The sequence below is a fragment of the Phyllostomus hastatus genome, unplaced genomic scaffold (genome assembly GCF_019186645.2).
Source record: "Phyllostomus hastatus isolate PE091 unplaced genomic scaffold, TTU_PhHast_1.1 phas_contig_16, whole genome shotgun sequence".
Classification (NCBI taxonomy): Eukaryota; Metazoa; Chordata; class Mammalia; order Chiroptera; family Phyllostomidae; genus Phyllostomus; species Phyllostomus hastatus.
Window position 1 is genome coordinate 27,447,432 of NW_025333643.1, and position 27,598 is coordinate 27,475,029.

Consider the following 27,598-nt stretch of genomic DNA (forward strand, 5'->3'; position numbering starts at 1 on the left):
ATTGAAAAACTCGACTCAGACCGAGTTTGGGTCACACTCCCACATGAGGCTGCCTTCTCTGTCTTTGTCTCAAGTTGACTGTGGCTTTCATCTATCCACTGTACAGCCTTTATGCTGAAAGTGAAGTCTGTCCACCAGGTTAAGGTAGACAGATTTCACTTCTGTCTGATGAAAACCAATCAAAGATACAACCTATCCATATTAACAGAAGACTTAATTTTCATGTTCACTGTGTTTAGGGGGGGATTTCTTGAACCCAAAAGGAGAACCACAGAATCCTTTCTTAAATATGTGGGGCTAAGAGACTAATTTTTTAATTATATTTTTCCCACCAATTTGTCTAGGAAAGAATTACTTTACCAGATTCTATCAGGGAGCATTATTTAACATTGAAATGTACTTATTTTTTATTGTTGACATTAATAGAGATGTGTCCATTTCCCCCTCTTTTGCTAATTTTAATTAGAAAGCCATACTATTTTAATCAACCTTCCTTTTAGTAGCTTAAATGAATTACAGCCATTAATACAAAAAACATAAGCCACCATTTAGGGCAGGGTCTCTTGGCCTTGGCACTACTAACATTTGAGATGGATCATTCTTTGCTGTGGGGACTGCCCTATCCATTGTGGGATATTTAGCAGCACCCCTGGCCTCCACCCTGGGTATCAATAGCACCCTCCCCCTCACCCAGTTGTGACAACCAAAAATGTCTTTAGACATTGACACAAGTTCTCTGGAGGGGAAAATCACACCCACTGGAAAAGCACTGATTTAAAATCCTGAGTGAGCACCTCAGCCCTGCAGGTTCCCATTCCTATGTTTAGATTTGCACTGCAGTCTGATGAAGTTGGCATAGTGGTTGGTAGATCACATGGCGGGTGGCTTTGTGGATCAAAATGGAAATTATCTTGAGTGTCCAAACTGTACACTAGGTATACAGTACCTTCTAGAAAATTATAATATTACTAAACAGCAGCTTACTGTTCACTTAAGTAAGAGGCACTGTTTTACCCACTTTATATCATTTAATTATTACAAAACCTGTGAGCAGAGTGATATGACTGCCATTTATTGAAAGAAACACCACACCTCAGAGAGGTTCATGTCACACAGCAGGTCAGTGACAGGGGCAGGTTTTTCCTGGCCTGCCTCCTATACCCAGGCTGTAAAAGTACCAAATTATTAATTTGTAAATTTGACTATACATATTTGGCTAGTGAGCTAGTGTGTTTTGAATTGCTTGGGTCCAGTTGGAAATTAATTTGAATATTTCAATCTCTAGTTAGCATCAGGTTGATCCTGTCCTGCCAGCCCCCACCACCAATACTGCTATGAACCTGGGACATGAACCTCCTATCAAAAACCTCCATTTAGACAGTTAGAACTGTGGCTTTTCTTTTTGTAAAATCAGTAAGATAATATGCACAAGTGCCTGTCCAGTTAGCTGTGCCTGGCCTAGAGTAGCCTCCACAAAATTCATTTATTCCCAGCAAAATATTATGGTAGGCTCTATGCTGCCAGCTCCTAATTGCAAATATTGGAAAAGCAGCTGAAGTGGGACATTTCTTAGAGAACAGACAGAGGGTTATAAGCTGCTTCTTCTACTGCAAGTAGTGATGTCTCACCTCAGTGGGTAAGATGAGGCATCTTGCTATAGAGATTTGAGGTCCCTCTGGGTGTGCACTGTCAGTTCTTGCTATCTCAGCCTCCTGGTCTGGTTCTCAGTGGATCTCCCCAAATCTGGCTCTCTGTCTCCACCTCCTCACCTGTCCATCCACTTGTCTTTCCATCCTTTGTCCCTTCTGTCTATGTGTGGCACTCTATTCCTGTTTTTTACCCCACCCGTTGTGTCTGGTGTCTGTCTTATTTCCAGTTTTTTAATCTTTCACCCTCTGTCTTGCTCTCTTTCTGTGATTCTGTATTTATTATTTGTATATATGTCACTTTCCTTTAGATAATGGTTAGAAAATACACATATTCTTGCCTTGCAGAAGCTTATAATTAGATGTCTCTTTAATGTAGATCTGTTGATGACAGAGAATTTTTTAAAGGTAGCTATACAAATAAATCACTTGCCTATTATTTTTCCCTAGCAAATCATGTCACACAATTGCATGTTTGTTAACAATTTACATTTGAAAAGAAGAGCCCTGGCTGCTTTGGCTTAGTGGATTGAGCACAGGCCTTCGAACCAAAGGAACCAAAGGTTGCTGATTCAGTTTCCCCTCAAAACACATGCCTGGGTTAGGGGCCAGGTCCCCAGTAGGGGGCATGCAAGAGGCAACCACACATTGATGTTTCTCACCTTCTCTTTCTCATTCACTTGATTCACTTCCTTTTTCTCTAAAAATAAATAAGTAAAAAAATCTTAAAAAAGAAAACATTAAAAAATCTCTAAAAAAGAAAATATATATGATTTATATTTCTAGAACTATGGGAATAATTTTTTAGCTTGTTATATCAAATTTTAAAGTCACTGTCTTGATTTATTAATACCCAATAGTTCTCCCAAAACTGAAACTTCAAAAATATAAGAGGATAAATTTTTGGAATCTAGGAGGGTTATGAAATTTTATAGCAGCTTTTAAATTTTGACTCTACTCTTTACAATGCTGTATTAGAGGCATTTGTTCACCTTTCAGTCTGCATGTTAGGCTGGACAAGAATAAAACTGAACACACACAAGGTTGACAGACAATAATCAAAGTCACTTTTTATCAGTTTCTTAGGTAGAGAGCCTTGAAATGTGGTCCCAGGCATTTTAAATTATCACAGTGTATTTATATGCATCTGTGTAGTGGGATATGTGTATTGCATTTTATATACATTTTAAATAATTTTAATCTTGCCTTCAAAAAGGAGCAAAAGACTAGTGGAAAACAGAGCTGCGTTCTGCTTTTGGATCTGTGCCCCTGCCCCCAACACAGACATATCAGAGCTAGTGTCATTTTAACCTGTCAGAAAGAATCCTATTCTTGCAGAGCCTTCCCCATCTCTTTAGCTAGGAGTTGAGTTTGTATTTAGTAGCCCTGAAAGGAATAGATGGCTGATGGCTACCAATGAGGAAAAACACATTTGATTCTACCTTTATTTTATGTGTCATCTGTATATCAGTGGCTATTTAAGAGAATGAAAAGTAGAATATGCAGTACAATCTTAATACCTCTTATAAACATTTTAACCACATTTAAATGTTATCTAAATTTACAATTCAGGGTGTATAATCAAGGAAGGGCAGGGTTGGTGATATAAAGCCTTACCGGATAATATTAATTATAGGAATTGAATTTAGCTGAAAGTGGGAAATTTATGTGGCAGAAATAGTGAGGTCACTTAACTATGTTCCCATAGTTAGTATTATACTTAGAATTTTATTTCAGGGAATGGGAAAAAAAATGTCTTGGACCATTTGTATCTATACAAATGGGCCCATCAAACTCCTATCATGAACTAGTTACAGGGAAATAAATGTATACAGCAGAAGGAAGTCAATGATGGGAAAAATAATTTCCTTACTTTAAAAGATTTAATTCAGAGTTAGAGAAAATCACTTTTAAGGTATCTTTAGAAAGCTAAATACTTCCTCTTTTGTGTGTGTAAATTTTTACTTTTATTAAAGTCAGTGAGCTCCCCCTTGTGGCTTTGTGAAAGATTTCAGTTTCAAGGAAAATAGTTTTTTTTTAGCCATGAGGAAACCATTCCTTTTCCAGTAAGAAAACCCTGTTGTTGTTGTTTTTTAAAGATTTGCTTATTTATTTTTAGAGAGAGGGGAAGGAAGGGAGAAAGGTAGGGAGAGAAACATCCATCAGTTGCCTCTCACACACTCCTAACTGGGGACCTAGTCTGCAACCCAAGCATATGCCCTGAGGGAGAATCAAACCTGCAACCTTTTGCTTTGCAGAATGATATCCAATCCACTGAGTCACATCAGTCAGGGCAGAAAACACTTTTCATTGCTTTTCCTTGTAGAAGAGAGAGAGATAATAAGAGAAAGAAGAAAGGGAAGGAATTGACTTTGATGCAAAACCCAATTGGGTGTAAAAGGCATGCCATATAGAACCCTATTTCACAGTAATGGCCTACATGCATTGGATACCTGCTCTGTGCTACTCAACAAGCTAGACAATGAATCCACCAAGTTATCCATTATCTCATGCTCAGAGTAACCTACAATTTGGTCCTATAACCATTTGTGGGTGTGAGATTCTGCATCCTTTTCTTCTTGCAAAGGGAACTAGCTAAGGGGACCATATGTCTGTGAGTGAATAAAAAAGTAAATATCTCATGTTTTCTGATTTTAAAATATGACTTTTTACATTAAACTCTTTCTTTTCAATAAAGTCTGGTATAGGATCTGGGTTTTAGCTGAATAACTTATAAATTATTCAACAACTCACTTTTGTTATTGTTTTTTTCTTTCCAGTTACCTGTGTCCGGAAACTTGATGGACCTCTATAGCAATCAAGGACTACCACCCCCAGGCCTGACCATCAGCAACTCCTGTCCAGCCAACCTTCCCAACATAAAAAGGGAACTCACAGGTAAATACCCAGCAAATGTGCCACATACTGCAGATTTTCTATTAATTTTCTGATCAGCAAAGTTATCAAAATAGTCACCTCCAGATTGTTTTCAACTCACAGACATACTTTTTAAAATCTATGCAGTGGTTAAAACATTGAGCCATATTTTAAGATAGAGAGTTTATATTTGAAAATCCTGGTCTCTAGTATATTTTTGAGACACTGGGAGTTAGGGCTGGCTGCCTTTACTTCCTGGGACCCTTATTCTGTGACAACAGTCATGGTTCCTTATGACTGTTGATTTTTGAGGTGGGGGCAGCACACAGCACTTGCAGTTATAAAATGTTTCTATTCAATCTGGTGTTGTTACTCACCAAGCCCCTGGAGTCATTTGAGTTTGAAAATCCTGGTCTGAAGTTTCCTGTGAAAGACATTTGAGCCTGCAGTTGGGATAGAGTAAGAATATATTTCCTACAAGAGTTCTGGCCAAGATGGAGGCATAGGCAGAAACACTTCACTTCCTCGTACAACCAAAAGAAGGATAACAACCAATTTAAAAGCAAAGAACAACCAGAACTGCCAGAAAATCATTTTCATGGAAGTCCAACAACCAAAGAGTTAAAGAAACATTCATTCACACTGAGAGGAGGGGCCAAGACGGTCACCAGGATAATCAGGACGCTCATAGAATTGGTAGAGCTTGATCACAAAATGAAGGAAGAAATGAAGGCTACTCAAACTGAAATAAAGGAAAATAAACAGGGAACCAACAGTGACCAGAAGGAAACTGGGATTCAAATTAACAATTTGGGACAAAGCAAAGTGAGTATCCAACTGGAATGGAATGAAGAAGCAAGAATGCAAAAAGAAAATGAGGAGAGCCTTAGGAACCTATGAGACAACTTTAAGGGTTCCAACATTTGAATCATGGAGGTCAAGGAAGGAGAAGAGGAACAGCCAGAAACTGAAAACTTATTTGAAAACACAATGAAGGAAAACTTCCCTAATCTGGCAAAGGAAATAGACTTCTAGGAAGTCCAAGAAGCCCAGAAGAATCCCAAAGAAATTGGACCCGAGGAGGAACACAGCAAGGCACATCATAATTAAAGTACCCAAGATTAAAGATAAGGAGAGAATCTTAAAAGCAGCAGGAGGAAAGGAGACAGTTACCTATGAAGGAGTTCCCATAAGACTATCAGCTGACTCCTCAAAAGAAATCTTGCAGGCAAGAAGGGGCTGGAAAGAAGTATTCTAAGTCATGAAAGGCAAGGACCTACATCCAAGATTACTCTATCCAACAAAGCTGTCATTTAGAATGGAAGGGCAGATAAAGTGCTTCCCAGATAAGGTCAAGTTAAAGGAGTTCATCATCATCAAGCCCTTATTATATGAAATGTTAAAGGGACTTATCTAAGCAAAAGAAGATACTCAAAAATTTGAAGAGTAAAATGACAACAAACTCACAACTATCATCAACTGAACCTAAAAAGAAAACAAACTAAGCAAACATCTAAAACAGAAACAGATTCACAGAATAGAGATCACATGGAGGGTTATCAGCAGGGAGAAGGAGAGGAGAATGTGGGGGGGGGGGGAGGTACAGGGAATAAGAAGCATAAATGATAGGTAGAAAATAAACAGGGGGAGGTTAAGAATAGTATAGGAAATATGGAAGCCAAAGAACTTATATGTATGACCAATGGACATGAACTTATGGGGGAGGAAATGTTGAAAGGTTTGGGGTGGCAGTGCGGGGAGGAGGGTGATAAAGGGGAGAAAGAAATTGGAACAACTAATAGTATAATCAATAAAATATACTTAACAAAGAAATAATATGTTTCTTACATCTTCAGATGCCTTCTATTATTTTTGCTGTATCAAATGCAAAAGATTTATTATAAAGAGTAAAAACAGAAATTATAAAATGGAGCAATAGGTATTGTTTGTTCTTGAGGCAAGTGTGAAATTACCTGTTTTGCCATTTTAACACTTTAGGGATGACATTGGCCATTCAAACATGATGAAACGGTATTAGAACTGGCATTCTAGCATGCTGAATTTTACGGTCCTCACCTCATTCCCTTTTTTAAGAAGTTTGTTCTTGCATCCTGCAGGTTTGGGTGAACAGACTGAGAATGTGGAATATAAAGTAGATTTGGTGCAAAAAATTCCTGTCCTGTTCAAGTGTGTCTTTTTAAAAAAAAATACTTCAGAAAATTGTGATAGGAGAAAGACATTCTAAAGGAATCATTGACTTGGGTCAAACAAGTTGACTAATTAATTAATACATTAAAAACCTTTAAGAGCCAACAAATAGGTAGGTACCCTACCAGGAAATAAAAGGACCATGAAGTTTTAGAAACTATTGCTGAATGAGATATATATTGAATAATGATACAATATGATTAGAGGGATATGATTAAAATTCTTTCTACTTGAGTGCAAAGTGGAGTTTTCAATTATGTATATAATTGTGTCTTCAAAAACAAAAGAAAACAGATATGGGGGGGTGAGAAGTGGGGGTAATGGATGACAGGGATATAAACTTATTAAATTTCTTAAAAAGCAGATATAATAGACAATATACCTCTAGGGTCACTTATATCTTAGAAAATGACTCATCCAAAGAGGACAAGGGTAAAATGCCAAGAAAAGGAACAAATGGACAGGAATTGGGGGGCTGATCACTGATAGGTCAATGGGCAACATGACAGCCAAAAGAGAACAGGCATAGGAGTCAATAGATCTGACCTAAGAAGGGCTGGAGGGACTGTCTTCATTAAGTCCAGTTTTCCCACCTGTATTAGGGTCCAGGTACGAAGAAGAAACCATACAGCCCTGGCTGGTGTGGTTCAGTGGATTGAGTGCTGGCCTGTGAACTAAAGGGTCACCAGTTTGATTCCCAGTCAGGGCACATGCCTGGGTTTCTGGCCAGGTCCCCAGTAGGGAGTGCATGAGAGGCAACCACACTTTGATGTTTCTCTCTCTCTCTTTCTCCTTCCTTACCCATCTCTAAAAAAAAGTATATAAATAAAATCTTTAAAGAAGAAGAAGAACATACAGTGATCTGAACAGAGACGAAGAGGTTTCAAATAACAATCCATGAACCATGTACAGGCAATGAGCTACTGAAAGGGGATGAGTACAAAAGAGTACCCAAGCTTGGGAGAGTACCCTCATCTCCAGGGCCAAGAGCCCAACCTCAGTGGAGGGATGTGGTTACAGCCTGCTAGATGGCACAGAAGTTCACTAGGTGGCCTTGACCAGAGCTGGTCCACAGTTGGTGAGTTAAGGTGGACAGGCAGAGAAATATGGAGTGGGGCTGGTAAGCTGAATACAAACAATAAAAAAAAGGAAACAAAAAAAATTAAAATACTGAAGTAGAGGGTGTGTACATAAAAGCTGCCTGTCATGCTTCTATGTAAAAACAAAAATAGAAAGTGATATGGATTAATTTTCCAAATTGAAATAATTCAGTTTCTGAATTATGCATATATAAGTATATGTAATAATATACATCTAACAAATATGTATACATATATGTGCTTCACCAACTATAAGTTTTTGTGTTGGTGTGTTACAGAGGTATCAAAGAAGACTTAAGAGGTCTATATCCTGAAAAAAAAAATTGCCTTCTGGTAATAGAATATTAGTTTTGTAGTTATTTATTTATTTTTTGTGGTTGTGCCTGTATGATTATATTGTATCAGACATACTTGTTACTTGGTTTTTACCATTTTCTAGAAGTTTGTGCATTTATTTTGGTATATATTGCTATTGAAATATGCAAGTTTTAGAAAGTCATAATTTTGAAAACTAGTATTATTTAGAGTCAAGTCAGATAAGTTTGCCTGCATTTAGACATTTAGAAAATAAGATATTTGTAGTTCATATTATTGTGTGCCTCAAATAGTTCCAATTTCTAATTACTTCATTCACGTGCACAGCGTGTATTTTTCCCACAGAGTCTGAAGCGAGAGCATTGGCTAAAGAGAGACAAAAAAAGGATAATCACAACTTGAGTAAGTTTGTTTTATGTTTGTGATATTTGATATTGGAGTTGATATTCCCCCATATATCAAAAATTTTCCAGAAATTTTAAAAGGAAATTGATTTGTCATTAAAGTTACATTATGTGGAAGAAAATTGTTTGTTTGTTTTTTCAGAGAAACCAAGGTAGATTGAGGTTGACAGGCAGAGAAATATATATTTTTCCCATATTTTATCTCAGACCAAATTGATTTTTTTTTTCAGTATCCTGAAGACCATTTCATTTGTTTATAAAATTGGCCTGCGTTTGTGTGTGTACATGTGAGTGTGAGACTTGATCCCCAACTACCCACTCATATAAGTGTTGATCACACTGGAACTTAACAAAACAGAATTGTGGAATCACCTTCTCCAGTGAGACTTGAAGGAAAGGAAATGAAACATCTAGAGGGTAGTCAATCAATGGGGGAGTCAGCCTTCCAAATTTCTGACTTTACCTGTGACTTAAAAAAAATTTAACATTTAAAATTTTTTTATGTGTGTAATTTACTCTTGATCAAATATTTGAGTCGTTCCTATCAAAAGTTAAGGTTTCTGTCTTATAAATAAGCAAAAGAAGCTGGATGGTAAAAAACAAAAAGGATTAGGCTTAGAGGCAGGAAACGGTTATGTGTATGTTAGTTTTTCATCTTCTGGCTTCCTATCCTCTTTTTCCTAAATTGATTTTTAAAAATATAAGTCACATATAAATACTTTGTCCTTAAAAAAAAAAAAGATAAAATAAGGCCAGAGTTCTCCTGATCATTGGAATAATTTTTTCCTTTTCAGTTTGCTGTTTGTGTTCCCAACCATTTTGTATGTAGTTAGGACACACAGAATAAAAAGCATTATGTTGTGTGTGATTTAATGCAAACAATATTATATTGCCCATATTTGTTACTGCTTGCTTTTTTACTGAACAGCATATTCTGAAGATCTTTTGCAGTTAATATCTAGGTCTATGTACTTTTTAAAAATTGTTGCATAAGTGTTCCACACTGTGACTATCTACTGCTAAGTGTTGTTTCCAGTTTTCCCTATTGTAAACAAGCCACCATGAACATTTGTGTTTGTCACAAAACAGAAAAGAATCTGTCCACCCAGCACTAGCAGAGCCAAATACTAAGAACTGAGAACTTCAGTGGAGGAAGACTGGCTACTTTATTATAAATGGTGCCACCCAGGAGAATGAGAAGCTAATGCTGGAAAGCCTGAGCTCCCTAGTGGGTTAGTGGTTCAGGATTGTGTTGGGAGCTGACTAGTCAGAGGCAAGGTACAGGTAATGAATCATTTCTTTGGATCTTGACAACTCTGAGGTTTGTTCTGACATCACTCCTTCCAGTCTCATGGTAAACTAACCAGGAGGTCATTCCACCTTAGGGCTCTGGAGCTGAAACATAACTTAGGTCAAGATGTTGTCTTTATGGTGCCAGAGGTCCAGACCCTGTGACCATTAGTCAGGGCTGGGCTCCTGTCTTCTGCTGCCTGGGGGGTTGGTGACTACTTGGGGGCAAGGCTAGGTCTCTGAGGGGTATAGACACACAGAGAGCTGATTTCTAGAGCTAAGATTTAAAGCTAAATTTAATCAAAGTCATAAGGACCCTTGGGTTCACAACCAGGGGAGTTAGTTTCCTAGGTTAGTTGCTGAGAATGGAATTGCAGGGTCCCAGGGGCAATTTGTTTCTAATGGATACTGCCCTTCTCAGTTCCCAGGCCAGTCCTGAGCAGCTTTCCTCATCTCCTAACCACAAGATTTGGAGTAATATTTCTAAGGTCTCCTCTAGCTTCCAAGCAATCTTCTTTTTAAATATTTTTCCTTTTAAAGTTCTTTATAAATAAGATAATTAGGCATTATCCAAAACTTGTTAAAAGCAATATTCACCTTTACTTAAGCACCTAATCTCTCAAGTTTATGGTTCCCGATAAAGTGCAAACATGGTTAGCTTAAATTCTGAGGGCTACAAAACAACCCTAAAATCTCATCTAACCATTAGAAATTAATACTCAAGGCTAGATTGCCCATTGGCAGACCTCTTCCTCTCCTAGGAATTTCTCTTGTAACAGTACTTGCCAAAATGTGCAGAAGAACACATCCATTTCTTCCCTGTGTTTATTGTGCTTTGTTACATGTAAGGCACTTTTGTCAGGCATGAACTGGACAGGTTTCCCACCCCTACAAGCCTACAGTCAAGTCAGGGACAGACAGAAAACAGGAGCAAACCAATACATTAAGGTGGTGTTTTCAGCATAGGATAAGTGTTATGATAGGCATAAAATGTACATGAAAGCCCTGGCAAAAGTATTTCTTATACCATTGAAAAAAGAGGGAGAACTTGGAAACAGTCAAAATATTTATCAGTGGAAGACTTTTAAATATATTGTGGTGCATCCAAATAAGGGCTGCTCACGTACCTCTTAAGAAGAATGGTGTTCATCTGTCTACCTAACTCAGACAATGTCTACAAGATATTACTGAGTAACAAAGTCAGAATGATGTGTATAGTATCCCATTATGCAAAAAGTACACACTGTATAGGGATGTGTGGGTATGCATGTGTGTGTGTATGGATGTGTATTAGTGGGGGAGGATCTGGAAGTCATCTTTATTGTTTACAATGACTTCAGGAATTGTAGGTGTTCCATGGTGTAAAACAGTGGCTTTTACTTCTTCCTTTATACACTTTTCTATGTTTTGTAAGTTTTTATGAGCTTGTATCACATTTATAATGAAAAATAATTGGGATGAGAGGGTACTGAATTAAAAATAAAATGTGATAATGTTGACAGTGAGAGATGTCAACAATATGCTATTAAATAAGAAAAGGTAGATGCAGAATCATATTTATCATATTTGTACTATAATTGTATCACTATTTAAAACATACTTACTGGAGCCCTCCTATGTGCCAGGTTCATATAGAAGCTTAGAATGCATCAGTGAACATACATACATACATACATACATACATACAGAAAAACATACTTAGCTGGTAGAAAGTTATATAAATGAATCAATGAATGAATTATGTGGATATTAGGTGAGGAAACAAAGCATAGCCAGGGGCATAGAGTATCAGGATGAGCATGGGAGGTGGTGGTTGAGTTTTAAATAGGGTGGTTAAGGAAGGGTAATAGGGCAGTTTGAGTTAGTACCTGAGTGAGGTGAGGCCAGAGCCATTCAGATATTTAGGGAAGAGTGTTTCAGGCAGGGATAATAGCAGTATGAAGTCCACTATAAAGTGGTTGAGGAATAGCAAGAAGTTCATGCTCTGAGGAGGGGAATACAGATGAGTCATGATAAAAGATATGGTCAGAGTGGGAGAGGAGTAGGAAATGAGGTAAGAAGGATGAGAGGCTGCCAGGTGCTTGTTGGATGCCTTCAGGACTTGGCTTTTGCCTAGGTGAGATGGGAAGTAACTGGAAGGTTTTCAGCAAAGAACTGTACAAAGGAGATGGGAAGTGATGGGCATGGGTTGAAGACAGATACCAGTTAATAGGATTGCAGTAATAATCTAAGCAGGAGGTGATGGTGGCTTCTATTAGTAGCAGTGGAGGTTGGAGTGGACAAAGTCTGGAAATATTTTTGAAGGTAGAGCCAACAAAATTTGATGATGGATTCGATGTGGCATGTGAGAAGACTAAAAGTGCACAATTGATTACAAGGATCTGTTATAAGGACCTGGAAGGGCAGAGTTATATTAAGCAAGGTGGGGGAACCTGTGAGTAGAGCTGTTTGAACAGAGAAGAGCAGTAGCTAAATTTGGAGTGTCTAGCTGCTATTAGATCTCCTTATAGCAACATCAAGTAGTCGGACATACAGGTCTGGAGTTCTGGGAGGATGTCTGGGCTAGATATGTAACTATGGGAGTCATCAGCACATAAAGGTATTCAAAACCATGAGACAAAATGAGACACCAGGAAGTGACTGTGGATCTTGAAGAAGCTGAAGAGCTGTGGCCTGGGTGTGTGATTATTTTTAGAGTGTAAAAACAATTACCACAGATTACCACAGATATATAAGGTACTTAACAGTAGTTGTGTCTGGACCATAGGAGACATATATTTCACTTTGTGTATTTCAGTATTGTTTGAATTTGTATGATTACTATATGCTGTGAAAAAGTAAGAAAACATTGTGAGAAGAGGTTAGAAGAGGCTAGAAGATCAGAGGTGCAAAATTTTCTTCTTCAGAACCATTGTGTATCACTTGTTATTTCTATTTTTATAAAAGCCTAATGATTAGACAGTAGTAATATATATAAAATATATATATTATATATATATATGATTTAATGATAGAATAATCACTCAACTTAAAAAAGTAACATATACAAGGAGGGACCCAAACAAACATGGAAAGGTAGACCCCTTGTAGTACAGGCTTCCCCTGCTAGGTGACTAATCTAGGAATCCATCTGTATCAGTGTACCAGCTGGTGGTGTTGTGAGAGGTTGTATTGGGATTTGGTGAATTTTTTTTGAAAACTCTTTCAGCGCATTTGCCCATTTTGTGATGGGTGATTTATGATCACACCTATCCACACTGCACTGAGTGTTCAGTTTTTGACCAAAAATGGCATGACCCCCATGTCCCACCCTCCCTGTTCACCCAATCCTAGCCCCAAGCAACATTTTTTTTTATTTCCCTGGATGAAAAAATTCCTTAAAGGGTAATGTTTTGCCAGTGTGGAAGAAGTGAAACAAAAAATGGCAGAAGCACTAAAAGGCATCAAAATTAATGAGTTTAAAAACTATTTTGAGCAGAGGAAAAAAGTCTTGATATGTGTATTACATCAAATAGAGAGTACTTTCGAAGGTGAATTAAGTTTAAGCATGTAAGAATAAATAAATTGTGAGTTTTGGGGTGTTCTCCCTCATAATTATGAAAGTAGTGAATGATATTTTTTTATTTAAGTGGGTCAAATATAAATATGTATTGTTATACAGAATAATCTAATAATAAATATGTGTAAGCCCTGACTGGCGTAGCTCAGTGGATTGAGCGTGGGCTGGGAACCAAAGTGTCCCAGGTTCAATTCCCAGCTAGGGTACATTCCTGGGTTGCAGGCCATAACTCCAGCAATCGCACATTGATGTTTCTCTCTCTCTCTCTCTCCCCCTTCCCTCCCTAAAAATAAAAAAAATAAATAAAAATCTTTAAAAAAAATAATAATTATGTGTTAGGTTATATAATATGTTCGAAGTAAAATGTTAACATCTTTAATTCAGTTTATTAGACCTTAAGTTATTCGCAGTTTATTTGGCAGACTATAGTTAAATTAGAAACATTTATTAATTCATATGCTTTGCTACTTCATGCTCCCCTAAGAAGGTAATAGTTTAGTTGAACAAACAGCTAGTTTGTATCATGGGAATGCTGTTAGGATGTATGATATAGTTAAAGATTGTAGCGTGACTTTGGGGATAGTCATCTGGACCACAGCCACTGGTCAGGTCTGCCCACCAAGCACTTAGAAGGTGGCTGGGTGAGACTGTGATGTGTTGTCTGTGTAAAATATACACTGGATTTCCAAAACTTAGTACAAAGAAGAGAATGTAAATACCAAGTTTATAAATTTTTATATTGATTACATGTTAAAATGATAATATTTTGGGTTTATTGGGTTTAATAAAATATTAAAGTTAATTTCACCTCTTTTTACTTTCTTAATATGGCTACTAAGACATTTAAAATTACATTTGCAATTTGCATTATGTTTCTGTTGGGTAGCACTGGGCTGAAACTGGACTTTTTGTGTGGCCTATGGGCTAAGAATGTTTTTTACATTTTAAAGTTAAAAAAATTAAAACAATAATAATATTTTGGGATATGTGAAAATTATATAAAATCCAAATTTTGGCACCCAGTGCTTCTCATTTGTAGACTTTCTTTGCAAAGAATTGTACCTGGTCAATAGTACCCCATTTTGATCTTGTAGAAATCTGTTTTCTCTCTTGTTATGTAAGGACCTACCTAATAGCCTCAGTTGTTGCCATTTAGCTAGCAGAGCCAGAAGTACTCACTGGGAGGCCCTTTGCAGAGTTTGCCTCTCTAGTCTGCAGGGTCAGGGTTAAGTTCTGGCCTTTCCCCATTTATTGCTGGGTATCCTAGTCAAGTCTCTAATGTCTCCTTGGTGGTTTTGTTTTTTGTAACTAAAGATAGTATGGTAACTCCAATTTCAGTGTTGTTATAGGATTAAATGAGATGAGAAATGTGTATCTCAGGGCTTTGTTAAAGGTTAAAGGTAGCTCATTTTAAAAGGAGTTTAACCTCATTACCAAAACCATAGTAAAAATGGAAATATAGGTTCAGGTTTTCATGTTCCTGAGTGATGAAGTTTATACATGGATGTCTTTAATGAGATGTGTTAATGCGAATGTGACAGTTACTAATAGTTCTTTCTATGCTCTTTTTGAAGTTGAACGAAGAAGAAGATTTAACATAAATGACCGCATTAAGGAACTAGGTACTTTGATTCCCAAGTCCAATGATCCGTGAGTACAATTGCATGTTAATCTGCATCGTAAATTGTTTTGTACCTTAATATTTTACCATATGTTATAAAAAGTATACCATTATAAAAACCAGTGTGAAGAAGTCCCCCTTCTTTTTGCTTTCATCCTAAGTACTCCTTAACATTGCTTTTGATTAGTCTCATCAAACTAAGATTCTGAGATAAGGACACCAAATTCTACAAAAGGATGTTTGGACATGAGATACAGCTTTGGGTGTGAGGAGGTGGCTTTTTGAAATCAGAGAATCCTTGGCAAATAAACACCAAGATGCTAAACAAAATGATTTTTAACAATTTATGCAGGACAGTGATTTCAGTAGCTGCTGCAGCAAGAATTTGTTGCCTGGTTTTCAACTTGAATAATATCTGTAGGCACTGAGAGCTGATATTGAAGTCTTCAAGTTTAACAGTTTTGCTCAATTGTTTTTTTAAAACTTTCTGGCTCTTTATATGTTTTACCCTTCTAGAAACAAATGTAATTTTTAATCCTTTTCTAAGTATAGGTTACCTAATTGGGATTTCAGCTTTCAGTCTCTTTTCCTTTCCACTGCTTTCAGACATAACAGTTATAAAGATAATTTTCCTGCTATCATCAGCAAATAGGACAACAAATGTACAATTTTTATCCATTAGAAATTGGCCCATTTGAAGTTAAGGGGCTAGGGGATGTATACACTTTAATGGCATGCACAGGCATTCAATGAAATTAGCCTGTGAATATGACCTTTTAGCTACCTAATAAAATGTAAAGATGAAATCAAGCATTATTCATGCAAAGCTTATTAAATTTGCCATTCATATTATTGTCAGGGAATTCATGACAAAATAAAATATAAACTATTGCGTATTGTAAGGTGGTTCTGATGAATGTTCAAGAACAATTTCCATTATCAACATTAAACTTCCCAGGTTTTTCAAGGAAAGCCGTTTTGAAACTCAGAACATTCACACTCTCAGTTCTGCAGCACAAATTTATCCTACTAAGGGGCTGTGACCTTCATTTTCTATAGTCAGTCTTATATGATAGTTGAAATTGAATTCCCATTTTCCTGTTCTTTATCAGCTTTCACTTTTTAGCATATTCTTTTAAACTGTAGAATGTGAATCTCTGTAGCAATGTAAGAAATTACGGGGCTGGAGTGAAAGCCTTCATTTGCATATCTTCTTTCCCCATTGTATTGGATTACATATGTTCATAATCTGAACTGATAATGATCTTTAACTGTAGGAGTTGTTTTAAGACATGATAGACTATAGTCTGTTATGGGGATTTTCCCATACCAGGTTTCTGGAGTAGACTTTGGGTCAGCTATGGAGACACAGTCTAGCTGATCAGTGTCTCAGCCCCCTACTTTCTACTTTCCTAGTGTAGACGTCCTTTTGTTGATTTGTGCATTAGAGATTTGTGTGCACATCTGTGTGAAATAGGGTCTTTCTCATTACAACAACAACAAAAAAGTTTAAAAACCCTACTTTTAAGCCCAGAACAATAATTGGATGGGTCTCACAAGGAACTAGACCCCAAGGTAATTTGTTAAAATGATCACTTCCTAAAAACTGTGTAGCTGTGTAACTGGATTTTTACCTTGCAGGCTTCATTAAGGCATCCTTCATTATAGTTACATTTCTATCTGGCTACTAAAGTTTCTGTTTCTTTGAACTAACCCTGAACATTAAGCAAGTTGTCTCAATCTCAGGATACATCCTGGATTGCCATCTTTGGTGTTCAGACCCTAGGAATCCAACCCCTGGAATTCTCAGAGGGCTGTAACTCTACCTCTCATGGGAGAACTTCGGTTCTGTTCTTTATCTAACCTATGTGAGGATCAATTACTTGGTGACTTGTGTTAATGGTCCTCCTTTCACATGGCCCACCGGATACTTCCAATCTGCTTTGAGCAGCTACAGATTATGATTTAGGAGGTTTTTCATACGTTGAGCTGCTTTTGTTTATATTGTTATCATTGTCATTATCATCATGAGTATTGTCTATAAAGGGGCTCAGATTAATTTCAAGTGCTATATAAATGTTATTCATGTAATTATAATTTCAATCTCAATTATTTTTCTGGAGTACTCTAAATTTTTCATTTCACTTTTACCTGCATTTTAATGGCATTTTTAATTTTCTCATATATATGAGTACATTAGAGTTATAGTAGTTAAAAACTGAGAAGCACCAACCTCAGGCTGCCTGAGTTTGAATTCCAAAGCAATGCCTGACTAGATTTGGGGAAGATACTTGGGCTCTTGTACTTCATTTTTCTCATTTATTAAAAAAGGGGGCAACCAGAATACTCCTACCTAGTTTTATTATTTTGAGGACTCAGTCACATAAGAAGAAGAATAGTAGTGGCTTAGAGCATGGAGTTTGAAGCCAGAAAACCTAGGTTTCCTGGTTCTACCACTTCCCAGTTGTGTGACCTTGGGCTAATTAGTTAACCTTTCTGTGACTGAGTTTCCCAGTCTGTCAAATGGGGATAATATTAGTACCTACTCACTGAGGTTTTGATGATTAAATAAGATGTAGAATTCTTCAAAAAGTACTTGGCACATAGTAAATGCTATTTAAAGATAGCCATTATAGTAATTATATTCAGCCCTTAACACATTGTTTGCTCTGTCATTTGACTGCATTTTAAACTTTCACAGTATATTTATATAAAGTGCCTCCTTTGATTCCAATAACATACCTATGAGGCTGCTTTTACAAGTATAATATCACCATTTTATAGATGATAAAATAAAGACAAATTAGATAATCTTCCCATGAAAATTCATGCTAAAATTTAAGGGTGACACTTTTATGCCTTATACAATCAAGTAGTGAGAGATCATGGATTTTTTTTTCCCATCTCAGCTTTTTCTAGCTGCCTGAGTTAATTGTATAGTCCTAGAAAGCTATAACTATTTAATATAATGTTATGAAAATTGACTTTGCAATCAGCAGAACTAAACTTAGGTCCTGACTCCACCTTATTGTAGCTCTGTGACCTGGGTAAGCCAAATAGTCTCCATTTCTACTCATGCACAGCCTACTTCCCTTTCCAGGTCCTTGTCTGAGTTAAGTAAGATAGTGTATACAAGCTGGTGAACAGTGTCCAGCATGTGGCAAGTGCTAAATTAATGATAGCTGTTATCAACTTGCAATTGTTATGACATATTTAGAAACTAAATGCTCTGAATATGCCTGAAAACATACAGAAGTGTGTTTCTTTGCATTTTCATCACAGAGACATGCGCTGGAACAAGGGAACCATTTTAAAAGCATCTGTGGATTATATCCGAAAGCTGCAACGAGAACAGCAGCGTGCCAAAGAGCTTGAAAACCGTCAGAAAAAACTGGAGCATGCAAACCGTCACTTGTTGCTCAGAATACAGGTATAGGGCATGTGTTCTGCAAAGGTTACTGTGTGTTCCTGAGTTACATGATTCTAAGATGGTCAGTCCTCATTATATGTGGATTCCCTATTTGAATTTGCCCACTCATAAAAACTTGTTTGTAACCCAAATCAGCATTTGTGACACTTTTGTGGTTGCTCTCAGACACGTGCAGAGCAAAAACATGAGTTGCCTGACAACTCGTTTTCTGCTCAGGTGGAACAAGGTGAGGCTCTGCTTTCTTCTTTCAGCTCCTACTGTGAACCAGTGTCCTTTTTGCAATCTGTTTAGTGCCGTGTTTTTCATTTTTGTGGTTTGTGTGGGTCACTTTGCTGTTTGCAATGGCCTCTAAGTATAATGCTGAAGTGTTGCCTAGTGTTCCTAAGCACTGAAGGCTGTGATGTGTTGTATGGAGTTAAATTTCATTCCAACATAAGTTGCAATATTATTGGCTGTGAATTCAGTGTTAATGAGTCAACATTATATATTAAATAAAGTGTCTTTAAACAGAAACACATGAAACAAGGCTATATTATGATAATATGACCAGAGGCTTGCAGGAACCAACCCTGTATTTCCTCGAGTAGCAGTGGTTCAGTATTCACTATTCAGTGTTCACAGTAACTTTGTAGAACACACCGCCTCAGTCCATTTGTGCTGCTATGATAAAAATACCGTAGACTAGTGGCTTATACAACAAACATTTATTTCTTACAGCTCTAGAGGCTAGGAAGTCTAAGGTTAAGGCACCAGCATAGGGTGATGAAGGTTCACTTCTTAGTTCAGAGACAGCCATCTTCTTGCTATGTCCTACCTGGGGGAAGAGGCAGGGGGACTCTCTGGGGTATTTTTTATAAGGGCACAAATCCCATCCATGAAGGCTCCATTCTCATTACCTAAGCACCTCCCAAAGCTCTATCTCCAAATACCAGCACATTGGGGAATTCAGTTTCAACATCTAAATTTTGGGGGGCACATACATTGAGTTCATAGCAATATTTATTGTGAATAATGAGAATTGACTGTAGTTGTTTAATACAAAGATGCCTTTGTATAAGGGGAATTATGGTTCATGGTCAAAACTCATGTGTATAGAGAACTTAAGGGCACACAGAGAATCTTATCATTAAGATATAAATTTAAGAAATAGTACAAAAAGTGAAGTTATACCATGTGTGTCCTTAACTTATACTATATGTTCTTAGTGGTAGAAATACTAATTTTAATGATATATAGAATTCATCTATCATTTTATTTGGGAAGTATGCATACCAGTATAAGCATGGAATGGGGAATCCCTCTTTAGCATCAGCTCCTGGTACTTCTTTAGGCACTAGACTTCTTATACTGAGTGCCGAGACACAACTATCTCTGAAGCTACCTTGAAAAAGACAACTGAGTCTGCTAATGACCAAAGGAATTTGCTAGAGTATTTTTAATTTACTGGCTAACTTTGAAATCAGCCCACCAGCAAGAGTCACTGACACTATACCTCCTTCTTGAGTAGATGGACCCACCTTTTACCAGATTTTGCTGTAAAGCAGTGGTTACGTTTCAGGTTTTCAAGGCAACTGTTTATGTAATGGCAGTGCAAAGTGTGACACCTCAGAGACAAGTATGTGTCCTTTAGTGATGTGAGTCCCAGACACTGGCTGTATTTAACAGAGTAATTTATTGATAATAATGGTCTCTGGTCTTTTTAATGTCCCACAGCACAGTTGGCATTTCTAGATGTCACATCTCTCAGTGCAGTGATCTTCAGCCATGGTGTGGAGGGGTGAAGACCAGTTGTGCTCTAGAGGGTGCATTTTAGAATCTCAGTGGTGAAGTAGGGGTTAACTGTAATTTAAAAATCTTCCTTTCCTCTTCTTCCTTTCACTTAGCTCTTGTTGTTTGTTCCGTGTCCTCTTCTTCGGCCATAGGTCTTCAATCTGTTGAATTTAGTATATCAGTTTATAAAAGCAGCTTATACTAACGAGTTATTTCCTTATTCAAATATTAAAATATAATTGTTTTGAAAGAGGCTAGGTTTTATTTTAAGTTTCCAAATATGTCTATTTGTGTGAAATACAAATATTATAAAATATGTGAATTGGAAATTCCATGGTGGCAATGTCTTGGGTTTCCTCCAGTGACCATGTGAGGCAGCCTTTAGTACTTTTGTATCATGGACATACGGTCTTTCCTAATTTGGAAAGGTCCGCAGTACCTTGAGCCTGAGGCCTGCAGGTGAGATGTATCACATTATTCAGAAATCAGAGCAATGCTTTATAGTCAGCTGGTAAATATTTTAAAAATTAAATAACAAAAGGTAAGAGTAAGATATTTGCCTCTTTTAATCAAACTGTATTGTTTGTTTGTTTGTTTGTTTGTTTTTGAAAAGACAAACTACATGTATGGGGGTGCTATTCTTATTAGCACTTCGGTTTAGATTTACAAGAGTGGATGCTCTCAGCTTGGACCTAAGGGCTTCCTTTCATTTTCATTTTAAGTGATGCATGCAAAAATTTTCACAGAAGAAAGAGCATGAGGCCTGAATATCATTGAACTCCCATTTTATTAAACAGCCCAGGGCTTTAAAATGATGCCTGAGAAACTTGTGTTTCTATACATTCTGTGACATCTCAGGCTCTTATTTCTTCCTTATATTGCATCCAAGGAAAGATCCTCTGGGTCAAACAACCTTTAATATAGAATAAACATGACTTTTCCAGAACACTGATGGGCAAAGGTTGAGAGACCATGTTGTGTTGGGAACACCCTTCCCTCTCTGATGGGGCAAGGTGACTTGCTTCAAATTTATATTCTGTTGTTACTGTATTATTGTATCACAAACATAGAAAGAGTAGCATTTGCATGTGGAGGTAGAATGCACATTGGGACATCTGTTGGCATCTCTAGGGGTCATTTTGGGAGGGCCCAGGGATACTTGGGAAGGGGGTAGTAAAGGCCCCCACTTGGAAGACATTTTGAAATGAGGTCTCTGACACAGGAATTTAATTAGGCAGCTCAGATTGCCATGATAAACATCACAGACTGGGCAGTTTAAACAACAGAGATTTATTTTCTCAGCATTTTCTCCAGGTGTCCGTAGGGTTCGTTCCTCCTGGGACCACTCTTCTTGGCTTGTAGACAGCCACTTCTCCCTATGTTTCCACACTGTCATCCTTCTTTGTGTGTCTTTCCTAATCTCCTTTTCTTGTAAGGACACAAGTCCCATTGGGTATTGGATTAGGGCTACCCTAATGATCCCTTTTTAATTTAATTACCTCTTTAAAGACAGTATCTCCAAATACAATCATATTCTGAGGTACTGTACTAGAGCTTAGGATTTCAGCATACAAAAGGTAAAGTGTAGGAAAGAATTATTCAGCTTACAGAAAATAACTTTTTTCTGGAATTAAGATAACTTTTATTTCTCGAGGTGAGATGGACTAAATGATGCTTCCAAACTTCAGTTACTTGTGTAGAACCTTTACAACTTTTGCCATTACTACCCAGACTTTTAGTTCATACTGCCCTTGGTGTCTAAGGTACTTTTTCACTGCACCCCTAGACCAATGGAAATACCTACCATTTCTGTTAGGCCCTAACAACTTAGTAGCCATTTGAAAATATAAAACATGTAAATTAAAAGAAAAATAGCATTTTTATGTTATTTTAGAATAAGCACAGTACTTACTAATGGGACATATGTGCCTGAATGTTGGAATCAGATTTGACACTGCCACTTCGTTTTTCATTGCACATTGGTTTTCCTATAGTACTTGTTGTTTATCAAAATAATCTTCCCAAATCCAGCTTTGCCATGATAAGATGCAACAGAAGATAGTATAGCACAATGAAATGTTGAAAAGGTAAAATACCTTGAGTTTGATGGTTCTCACAGTAGTATCACCATTTCCCTTGAAATGTTTAAATGTCTCCAGGGCTCTGTGAGTTCTTTGTGGCACCGCGGGATACCTGAGTGCACAGTTTAGGCACCACAGAACAATATTTTCCTTTAAGAGGCTCACATTTTGAAATTTTATTTTGATATCTTTTTAACTTATCCTCATTGTGAACATAAACATCTGTGAGAAACTGTCTCTATATTTAATACATAATAAAATCCATATACTACCTAAAAACATTTCATTTACTACCAGTGGCACTTATACTCCACTTTAAAAAATATGGCATTATTAATTGAAAAGAGCAAAATATTTTACTATTTGTTGTTTTCTCCCTAAGTGTGATTTTTTAAAATAGACTTTATTCTTTGGAACAATTTTAGGTTTACAGGAAAATTGAGAAGGTACAGAACTTTCCCATATGTCTCCTGCCTGCCCCCAACACACACACAGCCTTCCCTATAATCAATATCTCCAACCAAAATGTGGTACAATTGATGAACATGCATTGATATGTCATTATCATTGCAGATCCCTACACTTTCAATAGGTTTTTCTCTTGGGGTTGTACATCTGCAAACTTGGGCAAATGAGTAATGACATGGATCCATCATTACAGTGTCATGAACAGTAGTAATCTCATTGCCCTGAAACTCTCTGTGCTCTGTCTGTTTCAGTGTCTAATTTTGACTTTTCTTTTAGGAACTTGAGATGCAGGCTCGAGCTCATGGACTTTCCCTTATTCCATCCACGGGTCTCTGCTCTCCAGATTTGGTGAATCGGATCATTAAGCAAGAACCCTCTCTTGAGAACTGCAGCCAAGACCTCCTTCAGCATCCTTCAGACCTGACTTGTACATCAACCCTTGATCTCACAGACGGCACCATCACCTTCAACAACGGCCTCGGAACCGGAGCTGAGAGCGGCCAAACCTATAGTGTCCCGACGAAAATGGGTTCTAAACTAGAAGACATCCTGATGGATGATACTCTTTCTCCTGTTGGTGTAACTGATCCACTTCTTTCATCAGTGTCCCCAGGAGCTTCCAAAACAAGCAGCCGGAGGAGCAGTATGAGCATGGAGGAACCCGAGCATGCTTGTTAGCCAAGTCTTCCCTGCTCTGTGTTCTCACAGCTGCTTCTTTCCTGATCAGTAGATTTAGTAATTGACCTGAGAGTTTGTCTTGATAATTTCCCTTTAATATGAATTTTTTCATGCTTTATCAATAGCCCAGGATATATTTTATTTTTTGAATTTTGGGAAACAGACTTGTATATCCTATTTTACAGCTACAAATGCCTCCAAAGTATTGTACATTAAGTGTACAGTATCTCTGAACTGAATTCACCTTAGACATTAGCTTTCTGAGTAAGAAGATTTTGCATCATGGAAATTTCTGTCCATTCTTATTTGGGTGAAACAGGTTGGAGATTTTAATGCTGTGACTTCCTTGGAAATTAAACATAAATTTTAATTGGAAGAATGTAAAAAGCAACCAAAAATAAATAGTGAGGGAGAGAGAGAGACAGACAGGCAGGCAGGCAAGCAGAGAGACAAAAGAAAAGAAGAAATTCAGACTAACCTTTTCCATTTTGTAAATGTGTTCATTGGTACTGCCTTAAAGATACAGTACCCACTAGCATCAGTATACTGCAGACTATTTAAAGAAATACTTATATTCCGCAAAAGAAAGAAATACAACCATTTTCAGGAGGATTGTCTGGTGAAAAAAAAATAACTGAAACATTACTTATCCCTGAAATTGCAGGGAGACATATCAGGGCTTTGAAATTTGGGATTGAATCTTCACTCTCTGCTGTTATAATTTTCCTCATCAACGAGTATGATTCAATTTTACATAAGATATATTTTATTTTGAAATGAAAATTAATGTCCTCTCAAAGTAAAATATTGAGGAGCACTGAGTGTTTTACTTTTTTTCCTTCAATTTTACTTTTGATAAGAAAACCAACCTGGGTACATTTCTAATTGGCTTTACTATTATGTTTTACTGTTCATTTGATTTGTACAGATTCTTTATTATCATCATTCTTTTCAATATGTTTGTGTTAATTTGTAAAAATATGCATCTTAAAATGGCATGTTTTCAATATTTTTACAATTCACTGATGGTTTTCTGCATTCTTTGTACACACATGAAAGAAAAGTTCTTGTGTTTAAGAGAGCTTTGCGAATATTTTCTACATTACAGTCTCACTCAACTGTTTTTCCACATACTTAAGATGTAGTATTAATAGGTAAAACTGGCTTTCTAGGGAGAATAAACTTACATATTTATTTTTAGTGATATAAAAATAGCAATATTCTTGGAGACTGGTAACCATAGTGTTAATATACCCATTATTGTCATTTAAATTGAGGTTTATTTCAGCAAACTTGCTGAATTTTTTTAAGGAGAAATACTATATTGGCCAATTACTGGTACTTGGTAACAATGTTTAATGAGCAGCAATATTGTAAAGGTAGTCTCCATGCATTATCTCCTTGTGTAGTCCTATGCAATAAGAGCAGTGTTACATGTATTCTATCAGGCCTATGTGTTTTATACAGATGATATGATGATAAGAGCCAGGCTGTTGAATGGAATTTCTCAGTAGCAGCCTACAATTGAATAGCAAGTGGCATAAAGCATATCGATTCAGAATGAAGTGCCTTAAATATAGCAGTAGTCTTTTTTGGAACTAGCACTGACTGAAGTATACTGCAGGAGAAAGTTTATAGTCAGGAACATGTAGCATGGTGCCTATGTAAACAATATAAGAGCTTCCAATTCTCCTTCAGATATTTTTAAATTAAATATATTTTAGTGACAGAGTGCCAACTTCTTTCATCAAGAAACCTTATTCAGGAAGGTTTTTTTTAAAAAAAGAAAATGAGTTTAAATGTCAATTGTGATTTGGTGATAGGTGTTGGAGGGTTTAGAAAGAAGGAGTGATTGTCAAATGTGTGAATGAATGGCTTATGTGAAAATAATTCACTGCATACATAGTTCCTGTGCACATTGGGCAATGAGAATCCTTGGAAATTTGATGACGCTATCAGTTTTCTAGCTTTATTACTTAAGGGGGTAGGGAAAATTAGTTCCCATTCTTTCAACCTCCTTAATTGTATAGATAGCTCTTTTCCTACAACAGTGATGCAAGTGTGCATGAAAAGCTAATTGTACCATAGTGTGCATTGATACAATCATAGCATTGTCTGTTTTTCTCTTCATATTTATATGGGGAAAGGGGAGCTGGGTACAAAAGTGTAAGATTGCAATGGTATGATGCTAGTTTTCTCTAACTGATTTGGAGGGTTCTTAAAAATAGAGCAAGGTTGACTAACCAAGGCCCAGGGAATTTGGCCAGGGTTAAGCAACAGTATGGAAAGCTTTGTGGAGAGAAAGCTTGGCAACTCGTACCACTGTCCTGGGTCTCGCAACTCCTGAGCTCATCATCACCTGCTTCCCCATCCCCTTCTTAAGAGATAGTTTCTGGGAATGGCAGGTGAGTAAGCCCAGGAAAATGCTGCAACTTCAGGGGTGGTTTTATTTATTTCTTTTTTGCCAAATAGAGTATGGATTTGTTTAAGGGACTAGTTAAGTCAAGAAGCAGTGGTTTGGGCTTGCCTTCTGTGATGAGAAAATGATCCACACCACCCACCCCATACCTGGGTGCAAAAATTGTGACTTGGGGTTGGGCCTCCACCTGGAGTGACAAAAATGCCAAACTTGTCCACCTGCCTCTGGGTAAGGTAATGGAAATACCAAGCCTTCTGACTTTGCCAAAAACCAACCTGTCATACATAGGATGACAAAGAGTTGTTTTGTTTTTTTTTTTAAATAAATAAGAACAAACAAAATACATAAGAAGTTAAAAGATACAAAATAGAGCACAAAGAAATGCACTTATTGATATTTTTTTAAAATGCACTGGGGAAAAGTTGATGTTGATAACAGTGTATTAAAAAACTCTATTTCTTGAAAACAATGACAAATGCCTGTCTCTTTCTGACGCTTGGTACTGTAATGTAGTCATCTGCTGTTGGATTCAGCAATAATTTCTGTATGGTCCATAGCACTATATATTATGGATTGATATTAATGTATCCAATGATAAAATCGAAATGTTGTTCTTGATAGCCTCATTAAAGCATTTCTTTTTTCACATAGTGGCCGATTGTGTTTAGTTAATGCCAATTTTGAATATTGTTTGCCTCATCAAAAATGGTAGTGCACATTTTCTTCTGATTTAATGAATAACAAATTGCATGAGATTTTTAAAAGTGCCAATAAGTACATTTTTTTTTGTTTTAAATGCCATTCTAAGGTTTTATTTGGGGGGTTTAAATATTTTTATTATGACTTACACTCAGATGAATTATAGTCATGCAGCTTTTTTTCACCTCTGAATTTGGAGAGATTTGAAACTCCCAAATGCCAAGATTTCATTTTAGATATAGGAATGTTATTTAAAATGTTTTAGTGAGAGGTGGTTTTACAAAAAGAGAAATTATCAGAGGAACACTTGCATATTTACAAAAAATATGTTGGGTTTTTAAAATACAAATTTGTAATAATGCAAGCTTAATATACCCAGGTTGCCACTCCTGCTCTTTTTTTTTTTATATACAGCACTTAAAATCATTTGATAAATTCTGGATTTGACTTGAAAAGTGACAGACAAAATATGTCTTTATTCCCTAGCTAGACCTTAAACTTGTGCCCTCTTAGAAAGTATTCTGGTTGAACCTCTGGAGAAAATGAACAAGAGACTTCCTATACTGCTCCTGATCGTATTGTCAGCTTTCTCTTAAATTTGATTTTTTTCTTAAAGTGTAATATATAATAATTGAATCCCTTTTTTCAGAGTCATTTGAATTATTTATAATTCCCATATAAATGTGATTATGTGGTGTCTTAAAAATATGTAAAAGCAGAAAGATTTTCTATCTGCATAAGAGTTTTCTGGGGAACACTGAAAGCAGCTAAGTTTAAAGTTGGAACTCTTTATCTTAGGTCAGTAGCAGGACCTTAATCCAGATTTCTGGCCTGTCATTTGCCTATTAACATTCATTTCACATTATACAAGGATCCTTAACCTTTAGGTCAACCTTACCACTGCCCCCCAACCAAACCACATAGTTACGTGTTACAGCATTATTACATGAGCAAAGCATAAACTTTCAGCTAGACTTCTTGAGTTTGGATCTATATCTTTGCCTATTTCCAGCTGTGTGATTTTGAGCAAGTT

The 27,598-nt window shown here is 36.8% G+C and overlaps 1 protein-coding gene across 12 annotated transcripts in view; it reads left to right on the forward strand.

Annotated features, from left to right (window-relative positions):
• MITF (melanocyte inducing transcription factor) overlaps nt 1–26,516 on the forward strand; it is a 245,906-nt gene extending 219,390 nt beyond the window's left edge. For 7 of the 12 annotated variants that reach the window (XM_045832173.1, XM_045832162.1, XM_045832170.1 and 4 more), the window contains 5 exons: nt 4,427–4,544; nt 8,474–8,548; nt 14,974–15,049; nt 18,303–18,450; nt 23,046–26,516. In XM_045832173.1, the coding sequence (XP_045688129.1) occupies nt 4,427–4,544; nt 8,474–8,548; nt 14,974–15,049; nt 18,303–18,450; nt 23,046–23,447 (819 nt within the window). In that variant the 3' untranslated portion in view covers nt 23,448–26,516. The remainder of the gene's footprint in view (nt 1–4,426; nt 4,545–8,473; nt 8,549–14,973; nt 15,050–18,302; nt 18,451–23,045) is intronic. The other 5 variants (XM_045832163.1, XM_045832171.1, XM_045832166.1 and 2 more) reach the window with 1 other exon arrangement.
• The last annotated feature ends 1,082 nt before the right edge of the window (nt 26,517–27,598 follow it).